We start from the raw sequence: 14,555 nt of genomic DNA, 5'->3' as shown, positions 1-14,555 counted from the left end.
AGGTCTCGCCACGCGCAGGCAAAAAAAACGTGGAACCAAGCACCAATCAGAATGCGGACGAAGTGACGACCATATTGAAAGTCTAGCCGCGTATTTTTAAATGTGTTTCAAATCCAGAAAATAAGATTGTTATTGTTATTAATATATTTTTATTTTTAATAATAAATATTATTAATTGTTATTATTAATATTAATACGTATAAAATTATTGATAATAATAATAATAAATATTACAATAAATGGTAATTAATATTAATAAATTATTATGAATGTTATTTTATTTTTAATAATAATTATTATTTTTAATTAGTATTAATATTAATAAATATAAAGTTATTAATAATAATAATAAATATTGCAATAAATAGTAATTTGATTTTCAAGATTCCAAGCAACATTCACTGGATAAATTAGATATAAAGGTATTATTGTGTCTGGTACGTACACGAACGCACATAAGATTGCGAATTTTGAATAGGAAAGTATATGAGAAAAATTCTAAAAGGAAAGCTAAAAAACGTGTAAAAAAATTCGCTAATACTAAATAGCGTGAATTTTTTTTGAAACTGATGTAGTGAAATTATACAGAAAAAATAAAAAAGAAACATGCAATTTATTTATAGGGCATTTAATACATAATGATAAATGAATGTGGAAACTTTAAACCGAATAATTGAAGCTTTCTACTAATAAGAATAGAAAAAATAATAATAATAAATATTATGACATTATTATTAAATTATAATTGTCAATAATGAATTATTAATAATAATAATAATTATTATTTTTATGTTTATTATTATTATTATTATTATTATTATTATTATTATAACTAATAATTCGCTTTTTGGAAAATGTTTATTTAGTATCTAATTTATCTACTAATTTACCACTAATGCCTTATTTTGCAAAAGGTCAATTCCCTGTAATGTTCGCAATCCCAATAATAGTTAATAATTAATATTAAAATTGAATGTTGTTATTAACAATTCCTAAAAAAATTCAAAATAAAAAAAGGTTGTCTTAGTTAATCTGGCTCAAAATTTATCTCATCATTTATCCACTGAAAATTGAAAAGAAATTGTCCCTTCAGTTCTTGCAGCATTAGAGATAAATGTAATGTTTTTAAATATATAAATAAATATATGTGAATGTTATGTATCAAGTTAATAATAAGTATTTAATAAAAAATATTAATATTTAATAAAGAATTATTTTACTTTTAATTTATTATTCTTTATGTTCTTTAAATTTGTTTCTGTATTTGATTCAAAATTTAGCGCTTCAATATGGTCGTCGCTTCAGGTAATCGCTATGATTGGTCGGCTTTTTTATGGTGCGCGAACCGAGTTAAAATTGAGCCCGACTTTGGCGAGACCTTGTTACTTGGATCATGATTAAAACCCTGAGCAACGGCAACAGCCGACTGGCAACACACAAGACAGGAGTGGCACACCATGTAAGGCAAGTAAATCAGAGAAGCTGTCAAGCAATTGATTCTCTTTTTCTTTTTGAAAATTTGCCTGTCGACCCTCGATCTTCAAGAGAGAAACGTCCATTTCACGCAGCATCCCTCCCGTTCAATCTAAAAAAAAAGTATTTATACACTGCATCTCTAAGCACGCCCCATCAGTGATCAAGGTTGATTATGATACGGCTGCGGATGGTCTTTAAATAATCAGATTACACTCTCTCTTTCCGTTTTATTAATAATTACTCGGGTGTTATTTCGTGTGTATTCTCAACAAGAAACTCCTCAACTTTTTAATATAGAAAAAATAAACAATTTTTCAACTGTGGATATTTATTGCGCTGAGGTAATATATACACATATTAAAATTATTTTTTGTTATTGTTGATGTTGTCGGTGGTGCAAGTGACAGTTGACAGTTGTTGTGGGATTATCCTTGTTTTCAGAGTTTTTACTGAGTTTCCCAAAATCAGTGATCTCAACAAGTTTATTTAGTTTATAACATTTTACTTAGTTTTTATTTATACATATGTTACATATTTAAGTGCTATTTGATTTTTTTTCTAGTTTTCAATCTAATGTTATGCAAATAATTTTTAATATTAGATGACAGTAGATGTACTGTTATTGAACTGTTACTAAACTGTTATTTAATTTTTAATAGATGGAATTTGTGTAATTTTAAAAAATTTGGATTTAATTAAAATTTCTTTTTTTATAAAATCGATTACTTTACATTAATAGAATAGATTTTTTTTCTATTTATTTACTAAAATAATTTTTTACACTGAAAGAATGTCAAGGATCATAATCCCCTTTTATACCTAATCCCCTTTTTTCCCTCTTTTCCACTTTTTTATTCCATTAAATTAATAAAATCCCCCAAAACATCTAAAATCATAAATATTCTCTCTTTTTCTTTTTTTTTTAAGAAAAACTTGTAAAAATTATCATTTTTTTTACCCGAATAATACCCGGATTTTTTTAAATGGATTTTCAAGAAATATTTTCGTTCGGAAATCCGTATGGAAATTCGCACGGAATAATTTTTGACACTTTCTTAAAAAATTTTCGGTCAAATTTCCATGCGAAATTCGTACAAAATTCGATCGAATTACAAACGAATTTATTTTGAAAATTTTTTATAAAATTCTGCTCGGTAATTCGTATGGAATTCCGCAAGAAATGTCAGCCAAAAATTTCTTCAAAAATTTTTGGCCAAATTTTCATACGAAATTTGTACGAAATTCGAGCGAATTACGAACGAATTTATTTTAGAAAATTTTTATAAAATTCTGTTTGAAAAATTCGTATAGAATTCCACACGAAATGTCATAGCCAAAAATTTCTTTAAAAATTTTCGGCCACATTTCCAAAATAAATTCGTTCAAAATTCGCTCGAATTTTGTACGAATTTATTTTGGAAAATTCGCTGAAAATTTTTGAAAGAATTTTTGACTGACATTTCGTTCGGAATTCCGTACGAATTTCCGAGCAGAATTTTATAAAAAAATTTTCAAAATACATTCGTTCGTTCTTCGCTTGAATTTCGTACGAATTTCGTATGGAAATTTCGTCGAAATTTTTGGCTTACATTTCGTGCGGAATTCCATACGAATTTCCGAGCAGAATTTTATAAAAAGTTTTCAAATTACATTCGTTCGTAATTCGCTCGAATTTCGTACGAATTTCGTATGGGAATTTCGTCGAAATTTTTGAAGAAATTCGTACGAAATTCGAGCGAATTGCCATACGGATTTCCGAACGAAAATATTTCTTGAAAATCCATTTTAAAAAATCCGGGTATTATTCGCACGAATATTCGTGCGAAAAAACGTTTCAAAACGCCACACGAATTTCGCTAGTAATTTCATACGAATTCGATAGGAATTCTGTACGAATCTGGCAGGATTTCGGAACGAATTTCGTACGAATCATTTTTACCTGGGTTAACATTTTTTTATGAATTTTGAGAATAATAGGGTTAAAAATTGCCTTTGAATTGTCTTAGCATCATAAAAAAAATTTTTTTTAATTTTCTTTTATTTAAAAAAAATTTTTTTTTATTGAGGTTCAGTTTTAATTTTTATAAAAATTATTATATAATCAAGATTTTATCAAATAATTAATTTTTGTATTTAAATATTTGAATTTGCGTAGTTGACTGCTTTTAATTCTGATAAAAATTGATCTAAAACATTGAAAAAATCTAATCTTAAAAAAAGTTGCAACAAAAATGAGACTCTTAGGTATGGCGTCATAAAAATATTTAAATATTCTTTTTGAAAAAAAATGATTAATTTATTGTTTTTCTAAAAAATTCTGAAGGTTTTGAATAATATTTAAAAATACTAAAAAATAATTGCATTTTTAAAGAATTTCTAATTTCTATAATTAGAAATTAATAATTTCGAAAGGTTTTTAACTTGAAATCTTTAAAAACTTCAATTGCTGTAAGTTTAAAATAATATTTAAATATTTATTTTAAAAAATTATTAATTTATTGTGTTTTTCTAAAAAACTATAAAAGTTTTGAATAATTTTATTTAATAATTCTAAAAAGTAAATGAATTTTGGAAGTATTGCAGCAGTAATTTTTAGAAATAATCAAATCTCAAAAAGGTTTGAAATTTGAAATTTGGTATTTGAAAGTTTAATTATTTTTGTGGCAACAGAAATAATAATTTTAAGGATTTTAAGTATATTTAAATATTTAGTTAACAAACATTATTGAAGTTTTAAATAATGTTATTTAAAAATTCAGAAAAAATCTTCTTTTTAAAGAATTGTAATTAAACCTTTTTGATGACAGCTTTTTTGATGATTGTTGAATTGAACCCCTTGATGCAAGAACCAGACGCAGCCCATTTAATTTCAATGGCCTATGTCTGGTTCTTGCATCAAGGGGTTCAATTATCCGAAAATAATTTTTAAAAATTCAAGCAATTGAATTAATTCTAAATAAAATAAGTTACTTTTTTGCTCATTGAATCGACTAAAACGAGTTTTTCTATCAGACCACTATAGACTTTCTGGTGAGACAAAAAGTCCCCTGGAGGTCTGCGAAAAGTTTGCAGACACTCTGTAGACTTTTTTAATTGAATACTTTTTGCTTCTTTTTTTTTTTATCGATTAATATAATGAGTGCAAAGCCTGTAGAGTATTACTCCCAAATAGTAACTTTAGTGTTTAAACACAACCCAGAGGACACACTTGTTTAAAGGACTTTTTGCAGACAAAAGACGTTCTGAAAGTCTTTTTCTTAACGCATTAGATTTCTATAAGATGTCTTTTTTAAGACGCCTTTTTTTCTTCAAACTTTAAAAATAGAAAAGTTTTCATAAATTTTAAATATTATTTTCTTAGTTCAACTTGAGCTTATTTTACTAATTATATGACATTTTTACAAAATTAATGTATCTTAGAAGGAATTTTTTTTTATAAAAGAATTTTAACATCAAAACTTACTACTAGGTCTCAGGTTAAGATAATACAATAAGTTAACCTTTCTTTTGAGACAATTTCCGTGAAAATTTAAGGGGAGTTGAAGTGTTGTGAGATGTTAAGAGTTTCACATTTTAAACTGGAATTTCTCTACAAAATCAGAAAAGTTTGAAAAATAAAACGATTTCGGGTCATAGAATCTTGTAGAATGAAGATATCGAAAAGTTTAACCACTTCAAATGCAACAAAAATATCATGAGAAAAGCGTTCATTCTAAGGGCTTTAAACGTCGCTGAAAACAAATCTGAGTTCAGAATTTTAATATTCAAAATGGCGGATCCAATATGGCCGACCAACGAATCAGGAATTCTTACTCTATTTGAATTCTAATAATCCATAAACTTATAGTAAATGTACTTTCATCTTGTGTATGATGTTTATTTTAAAATTAGGGTTTTCAGCAAAATTTTTCATGTAAATTTGAATGACAGTTTTTTTAACTTTGAAATTGTACAACTGTTACATATAGAAATTATATAATTTTGATTATTTGTAAAAATTAAAATATTCTAAAGTAAGCATTTGTTTTTAGGTAAGTTCAACAATTATTGAAGGAGTATCAATCAAAGAGACTGGCCAACAATCAGGACAGTGTAAAAAGATTCAAGAAGATTTGGCAGAATAGGCAAACACAAGCAGAACAGAGGGCGAGGGGGTGGGAGATCAAGGGGCGGAATGACACGACCTCCAAACAATGAGAATCTTATGACTTTTAAACTCGTCGTAGTCGGAGATGGAGGAGTTGGAAAAAGTGCTCTTACAATACAATTTTTCCAGAAATTATTTGTTACCGACTATGATCCCACCATCGAGGACAGTTATATTCAGCACACCGAGATTGACAAACAATGGTGCATTCTCGATGGTAAGTTTCTTATGTAACTTTATATAAAACTCTTTTATGTTATTCCATAAAGCGAATCCAGGCTTATGTAGAGTTTGTAATCCAAAACTGGAATGCATCCAAGTTTTCTTCTTTGTCTTTCACTTTTTTCAAAATGTTCATCTCAGATGGTTTAGCTCCTCAAATTGTATACAACTTGAAGAAAATGCAAAGTTCCAGTTATTGTTTGACATTACCATTATTACATTATTGTAATGTGAGTGCTGGAGTAGATTTCATGTTGTTAAAAAAAATTTTCTTTCAGTGCTGGATACAGCAGGACAGGAGGAGTTTAGTGCCATGCGGGAGCAGTACATGCGAAAAGGAGACGGATTTTTACTAGTTTATTCAGTCACCGATAAACAGTCTTATGAGAATATTGTCAACTTTTACACACAAATATTAAGAGTCAAAGACAGAGATGTGTATCCAATGCTGCTGGTAGCTAACAAGGTAGACTTAGTCCATCTGAGAAAAGTATCGGAGGAACAAGGCAGGGAATTGGCTCATCGACTGGGCATTCCTTACATTGAAACTTCTGCTAAAGATCCGCCCTTAAATGTAGATGTTGCTTTTCACGAGGTAAGAAATCATTAATTATTATTAATTACTAATAAATTCTTAAAGTTCATTAAATTTTTTTTTTCATTAAATTTCAATAAAGGTAACCGCGAAAAGAAGTAGGAGTTGTTCAACAGTAGTCGGCTATGCTATTTACGTCTTATCTGCCTTGATAACGTCGCCACATTTCTTTAATATCTTGATGGAATTAGTTTTCTTGTTCCAATATGTACATTACAGTTTGTGATTGCATATATTTATAGACATACATAATGTCAATATTATTTCTGCAAACATTAATCTTTTAATTCTCAATCGTCATATGAATAAAAAAAAATGAAAATTTTTTAAAATCCTCCTGTTGTTATCTTCAGAAGCTGCTAAATGTTAATTTAGCAATTTCTGAAGATAACAACAGGAGGATTTTTAAAAAATTTTCGTACTACTTGAGAGCCAAAATAATCGACTAATTTATTATTCTGAAAATTAATAATTATTAAAAAAGTATTTTTAAATAAAATATTATGTTATAGACGGACTTAAAAAAATAACAACTTTCAATAAAAAGTGTCAACGTAAAACTTATACAAATTTGCTCCGATCAATTTGAAACTTTGGCAGAATATTTTTCAGTTATGACACCTTTCAAAAAACTTGTTTCTAGGAATTTTTGAAAGACTATAATAGACTGAAAGACTATACAAGTTCAACTTGTATTTTTTCTTTATCATATAGAGTAAAAAATGTTAAAACCATAAAAAATACTGACATTAAACAGGCTTCACAGTCTGTCCCCTATTTCCCTAAAAGTCCCCTTTTTTTAATTTTGGGCCCTAAACGTATCCTATTTTGAAAATTCCCCCTATTTTTTTCTTTTATCTTTTAATGATGAATTCACACCAAATTTAGCAAAGTGCCGTTGAAAGTTTCAATTGGAAACTTTTGTTTTGAAAGTTTCAAATCTTGAAATTTATATAAAATTTGTAAGATTAGTATTTTGGTGAAGTGAGAAGTCAAGTCTTAAAGAAAACCTTTAAAAAATTTTTATATTTCAGACAAGAATGAATTTTTTAATACTATTTAATTATTACAAAAGTTTTAATGCAATTATCTTGATAAATAACAAAAATCTTCACAGAAATTCAATAATTTTTAGGAATTTTAATAAAATTCTTTGCAAAATTCAATTATTTTCATAAGTTACAATATTCATCATAAGAATTTAATTATTTTCAAAAGTAATAAAATTCTTCGAAGAAATTCAATTATTTTTATAAATAGCAAAATTTTTCGCCAAAAATTCAATTATTTTCAAAAATTTTTAAATAATTTTGCAAAAGAATTCAATTATCTTGATGAACAACAAAATCGCATAAATTCTTATCATAAAATCAATTATTCTAAGGAATTTTAATAAAATTCTTTTCCAAAATGCAATTATTTTGATAAATATCAAAATTCTTCTCAAGAATTCAATTATTATCAAAAATTTTAATTAAACTCTTGGCAAAATTTTAATTATTTAAACAAAATTTAATAAAATACTTTGCACAAATTCAATTATTTTTATAAATTTTAATGAATATCTCGTCAAGAATTCAATTATCTTTATAAATAGCCAAATTTTTCGCCAAAAATTCAATTATTTTCAAAAATTTAAATAAAATTCTTTGCAATGTTTCAATTATTTTTAAAAGTTTTTCGCAATTCAATGTTTTTAAATATTTACTATTTTCATAAAATTTATCAACAGCTTTAATTATAGAAAAAACTTGTTGATTACAATTCTACGAAAAGATTCAATTATTTTCATAAATAATAAAATTTCATTTACGAATTCAATTATTTTTAATTGAATCATCGCAGAATTTTAAATATTTTTAATACAATTTTAAATAAATTCTTTGAAAAATGCAATTATTATTAAAAATTTTATTAAAACTTGAGGAAAGAATTCAATTTTAAGAAACATTCAATTATTCAATAAAACAAGAAAATTCGTTGCAATAATTCAAATAGTTTTATAAATAACATTTAATTCGTCGCAGAAAATCAATTATTTTCAAAAAATTTTTAATAGTTTTGCAAAAGAATTCAATTATTTTGTTAAACAACAAAATCGCACAAATTCATCCCATAAAATCAATTATTCTGAGGAATTTTAATAAAATTATTTTTCAAAATTCAATTATTTTGATAAATATCAAAATTCTTCTCAAGAATTCAATTATTGTCAAAAATTTTAATTAAACTCTTGGCAAAATTTCAATTATTTAAACAAAAATTAATAAAATACTTTGCACGAATTTAATTATTTTTATAAATTTTAATGAATATCTCGTCAAGAATTCAATTATTTTTATAAATAGCAAAATTTTTCGCCTAAAATTCAATTATTTTCAAAAATTTAAATAAAATTCTTTGCATCATTTCAATTATTTTTTAAGGTTTTTCGCAATTCAATGTTTTTAAATATTTACTATTTTCATAAAATTTATCAACATATTTAATTATAGAAAAAACTTGTTGATACAATTCTACGAAAAGATTCAATTATTTTCATAAATAATAAAATTTCATTTACGAAAATTCAATTATTTTCATCGCAGAATTTCAAATATTTTTAATACAATTTTAAATAAATTCCTTGAAAAATGCAATTATTATTAAAAATTTTATTAAAACTTGAGGAAAGAAATAAAGAATTCAATTTTAAGAAACATTCAATTATTCAATAAAACAAGAAAATTCTTGCAATAATTCAAATATTTTCATAAATAACATTTGATTCATCGCAGAAAATCAATTATTTTCAAAAAATTTTAAGTAATTTTGCAAAAGAATTCAATTAGCTTAATAATCAACAAAATCGCATAAATTCTTCTCATAAAATCAATTATTCTAAGGAATTTTAATAAATTCTTTTCCAAAATTCAATTATTTTGATAAATATCAAAATTCATCACAAGAATTCAATTCTTTTGAAAAGTAATAAAATACTTTGCAGCAATTAAATTATTTTCAAAATTTTAAAAAAATTCTCGTCAAGAATTAAATTATCTTTATAAATAGATTGGAAAATTCTTCTCAAGAATTAAATTATTGTCAAAATTTTTTTAAAAATTCTTCTCAAGAAGTCAATTTTTTTCAAAAATTTTAATAAAATTGTTCTCATGAATTCAATTGTTTTCAAAAATTATTATTTAAATTCTTCTCCGGAATTCAATTATTTTTAAAAAATTTAATAAAATTCTTCAAAAAGTTTTCAATTATTTTCAAAAATTGTTATAAAATTCTTTAATATAATAAATTTCATTAAAATTTTAATTAAATTCCTTAAAAGAAATTAAATATTTTCAAAAGTTGTTAATACAATTCTTCGTAAAATTAAATTTTAAGAATCATTCAATATTATTTATTTTTGTAGTTAAATAATTGATTTCTCGTAGAAATAAATTATTATTTTTCGTACTTTTAACTAACAATTCTGTAGAATTACTTTTTTTGAAAAAGTTTAATTGAATAATAATTGATGTTATTGATTTAAAGTAGAATTTTAGTTAAAAATTTTAGAAAATGTTATTTGAATTGAAATGATACCAATAATTTTGAAGAAATTACATAGTAACAATATTCTTGTAATAATAAAATAATGATTTTGTCAGTCGGTCATCTTTATGTTTTATATAATAAAAATATTCTTATGAGTTGTTCAATTTGAAAAGGTTTGAATTTGAAATTTTTGAACATGTTAATCCCAATGAAAAAAAAATGATTAAATATTTATTTTAAATAAAACTATTGATGTTTTCGAATAATTTTGCTTATGAAGAAATTTGTAAATAAATTTAATAGAACTTTTTTTTGAGCATCTAATAATTTTTAAAGTGAATTAGAATATTCTTTAGGGTCAGGGAAAAATATAAGTCAAAGTTTTGTTTGGAAATCAGGGAAAAGTGAGGGAAAAATAAAGTTAAATTTTTGTGGCAACCCTCCATAAATAAATTATATTTTTATCTTTATTTAACCAATTTTTATGGTCCCCTAAAAGTCCCCTATTTTTTAATTTTCAGTCCCCTATTTCCCCTTAAATACCATTTAGGGGCACTGTGTAGCCTGCATTAAATAAATATTCATTTTACCAGCTAATAAATGTTTGTAATTGTGTAATAATTTAAAATATGTTTACAGGTGGTACGCATCATTAGGAACCAACCACCAGCGGAGCTTGAGAAAAACCGTCGAAAACGAAGGCGTTCAGGGAAGTGTAATATTTTATAAGTCACGTACATCCAACATAGAGTCGCAAGAAAAAGAAGCGAATTACAAAAATTCTTTTACACATTCAATTCCCGATGCGAGCTAAATTAATTAATTAGTATTTTCCTCATTCCAATGACTTTCACTATAAAACCAATCTTATGAAATGACCAAGCAGCATCTTTTCTCGCGACACTATCCGCATTAAAAAATGTCCGAAAAAGTGCACTCCTGCCATTTATTCTTGTGCTAAACGAAAAAAAAGAAGAAGGAATAAACGAAATTTAAAAACGACATGAACGAAAAAAAAGACAAAGAAAAAGATAACAATAATAATTTAATGAATCGATGAGTCACATTGTAGAATTGAGTTAGATTTTTCACTGACGCCGCTGTAGATTTATATTCCTTGTATAGAATTGGGAGGAGATCCATTTTTAACAAAAAAAGCCGACTGTATTCATAAATCTTTTTGATGCTAAAAAAATACGAGACGGCGTCTACTCATAAATATGTGAAGAGACATCAATTTTCTACCATCGACGTAAACGGAATTGATCATTTTTAAATTGATTTATAATAATAAATCGTATAACACTAGAAGGGTTCTCTCACTCTTCGACTTTTGAACTTTGTCATGAAATGACTATAATAATTTTGTAAAACAAGTTTAGCTCATTTTAGCTGCCAATAAGTTTTACTGTATCGTGTTTTCTAATTTTACTTTGCACGCTTCTTTTAGTCCTTATTGTTATTATTTTTAAATTTTTAATATTTAATTCTAGTGTCGTATTTCTTTTTACTCATTATTCCTTCTTTATTATTAATTTATTCTTTCTTAAGCATTAATCACTAATCACTTAGTACATTCATTATTAGTGACATATTCTTCATTTCATTCCTTTTTTTTATAGTATTCACTATTTAATTCACTTCTACATTCTATTTAGTTTACATAACATACACTATTTAGTTTACTATCTAATTGTGAAGGAATCGTACAATATAACCAAAAATAACTTTAATTTTCTTCAAGAAATGAAATTTTGTTAACACAAACATTTTTCAAAAAATGTTCAAACCGAATATATTTTCAGTAAAAAAAAAATATCCATATTTTTGTGACAAGAAATATTTTTTTAAAAAAAAAATTTTTAAGACGTAATACATTTTTAAAAAATATTTTTATGTAAATGCTTTTTGAAATAATGGCATCAAAGGCACAATATTTTCTTGTTGTTCTTGTTAAGAAGTTATAATATATATAATATATACAAATGTACTTTTAATGTTTCCTATTTTTATAAGTCACTGTTCTTAATATTGTTTAATTACGTTACTATCATTATTACTCATTTTTTTAAAATAATGGTATTAAAAAATGAAACATATTTTTGTTTAAAAATCTACCTCGGTATTTTTTTTCCTTAGAATTAAATAAATACTTTAAAAATATTAGTTTTCAAGAAATTTATTCGGTATGTTTAGTTTCCTTTTAACGAAATTTTAAAATAAAATTAATTTTTTTTTTTTGCAAATGAAACAAAAAACTTCTTTTTAGTGGTAATTTATAATTTGCACTTTTAAATAATGAGATTTTTTAGGAAAATTTTTTTTTTTATTTTTTTTTTATTTTTGAATTCATTGTAATATATTTGTTTAATTTTTAATTTGAAGCTAATTAATTGCATTATTTATTATATTTTTGACACTAATAAAATAGTTTAATTTATAATAAGTATCCGTCTAACGATATAAGGAATCGATACCATGGCCTATATTAGATAAGAAAAAACATATATATTCGTATAAAATATATAACAAAGTATTGTATAATAATTGTGCAAACGTAAACGAATTTTAATGTGTGTCAGTGGTCTCATATTTTAAAGTGTAATTTCTGTGATTTTTTCGAGAGAGAGAGAGAGAGAGAGAGAGAGAGAGAGAGAGAAAAGAAAAGAAATTTTATGTGAATGGAAAAAATTATCTCCTCATCATAATATACATTTCGAGTCAATAGTATATATGCGAGATTATAATTCGGGAGAAACCATTGGATTGAATATTGAAATGATGATGATCCCTTTTATCATATAAAACCCTAGACTCTCTAACTGGGCTACATACCATGGATTTTTTATCCCAGTTTTCAAACTATGTTTTTTCTTTTAGAATTTGTTGATTATTTTTGCAGGCTTCGCACTCATTTACTAAAATCTACTATTTACTACATACTTTTTTTACGTTATGTTACTATTTTGGTACTTTTTTTTTCTTTTCAGCCACTAAAAGCTACTATTTTTGTTCTTTTTTTTGCGAATTTTCACTACTTTAAATTGGCTAATACTAAAAATCAAAAATCTTGTAAAAAATTATAGGCTCAAATTCTTTAAAACGATTCAATTATTTTCAAAGAATATTCAAAATTCAATTATTTTCAATATCTAGTATTTTCATATAAAATTTTGCAACAGAATTCAATTATTTAATCAAATTGATAAAATTCATTCAAAATTTCAAGAATTCAATTATTTTCATAATTAATAAAACTCATCGAAGAATTTCAATTATTTTTAATATTTTAAATTAATTAATCGAAAAATTCAATTATTTTCATAAATAAAGTTTTCCAGAAAAATTCAATTATTTAAAATAAATTTTCATAATATTTATTATATTTCGAAAACATTAATTATTTAAAACAATGTTTGTAAAATTTTTATGAAGAATTCAATTATATTTTCAAAAATAACAAAATTTTTCACTGAAATTCAATTTTTTTTAAACGTTTTAATAAAAATTTTTCGTAATAATTCAATTATTTTCATAAATAATAAAATTAATAGCAGAATTTCAATTATTTTTAATACAATTTTAATTTAATTTTTTTGAATTAATTCAATTTTTCTTTTAGATTTTAATAAAATTCTTTGCAAAATTCAATTATTTTTATATATTTAATAATATTCGTCACAAGAATTCAATTATATTTAAAAGTAATAAATTTCTTCTTAGAAATTCAATTATTTAAAACTATTCTAATAAAATCGTTTGAAAGAATTCAATTATTTTCATAAATAATAAAATACTTTTTAGAAATTCAATTATTTTCAATAAAATTTTTCAAGAATTGCTCAAAATATGTAATTATTCTTAAAAATTTGATTTCAATTCCTCAAAAAAATCAATCATTTAAAAAAATGGTTTTTTAAAATTCTTTGGAAGAATTCAATTATTTTCATAAATAATAAAATTCATCGCAGGATTGCAATTATTTTTAACACAATTTTACAGCAAATTGCTCAAAAATGTAATTAATTATTCTTAAAAATTTGATTTCAATTCCTCAAAAAAACCAATCATTTAAAAAAATGGTTTTTTAAAATTCTTTGGAAGAATTCAATTATTTTCATAAATAATAAAATTCATCGCAGGATTTCAATTATTTTTAACACAATTTTACAGCAAATTGCTCAAAAATGTAATTAATTATTCTTAAAAATTTGATTTTAAATCCTCAAAAAAATCAATCATTTAAAAAATGTTTTTTTAAAATTCTTGGGAAGAATTCAATTATTTACAAAAATATTAGAATTTTTTACAGGAATTCAATTATTTTTAAATATTTTAATAACATTGTTCGAAAGAAATCAATTAATTTAAATACAATTTTAATTAAATTTTTTTGAAATACTTCAATTATTCTTTTAGATTTTAACAAAAAATTCTCTGCAAAATTCAATTATTTTCATAAATAACAATATTCATCACAAGAATTTAATTATTTTTAAAAATAATGAATTTCTTCTTAGAAATTAATTTCTTTTTTTAAAATTCTAATAAAATCGTTCCAAAGAATTCAATTATTTTCATAAA

General features: G+C 23.8%; 1 protein-coding gene across 1 annotated transcript; it reads left to right on the top strand.

The window, feature by feature from the left end:
• The first annotated feature begins 1,422 nt into the window (after positions 1-1,422).
• On the top strand, positions 1,423-11,458 carry LOC122498163 (ras-related protein M-Ras-like). The gene is made up of 4 exons (XM_043605775.1): positions 1,423-1,817; positions 5,508-5,840; positions 6,124-6,440; positions 10,611-11,458. The coding sequence occupies exons 2-4, from the start codon at positions 5,651-5,653 to the stop codon at positions 10,698-10,700; spliced, it is 597 nt and encodes a 198-aa protein (XP_043461710.1). The 5' UTR covers positions 1,423-1,817; positions 5,508-5,650; the 3' UTR covers positions 10,701-11,458.
• The last annotated feature ends 3,097 nt before the right edge of the window (positions 11,459-14,555 follow it).

Source organism: Leptopilina heterotoma, unplaced genomic scaffold (genome assembly GCF_015476425.1).
Source record: "Leptopilina heterotoma isolate Lh14 unplaced genomic scaffold, ASM1547642v1 Lhet_142, whole genome shotgun sequence".
Classification (NCBI taxonomy): domain Eukaryota; kingdom Metazoa; phylum Arthropoda; class Insecta; order Hymenoptera; family Figitidae; genus Leptopilina; species Leptopilina heterotoma.
Note: the sequence above shows the minus strand (reverse complement) of the source record. Positions and strands in the feature narration are given on the sequence as shown.

What these genes read in the sequence shown, in the direction of transcription:
- LOC122498163 (XM_043605775.1), top strand. Translation starts at nt 5,651, where the DNA reads ATGACACGACCTCCAAACAATGAGAATCTTATGACTTTTAAACTCGTC. An exon ending in ACAATGGTGCATTCTCGATG is followed by an intron (nt 5,841 to 6,123) that starts GTAAGTTTCTTA and finishes ATTTTCTTTCAG; the next exon opens with TGCTGGATACAGCAGGACAG. An exon ending in TAGATGTTGCTTTTCACGAG is followed by an intron (nt 6,441 to 10,610) that starts GTAAGAAATCAT and finishes ATATGTTTACAG; the next exon opens with GTGGTACGCATCATTAGGAA.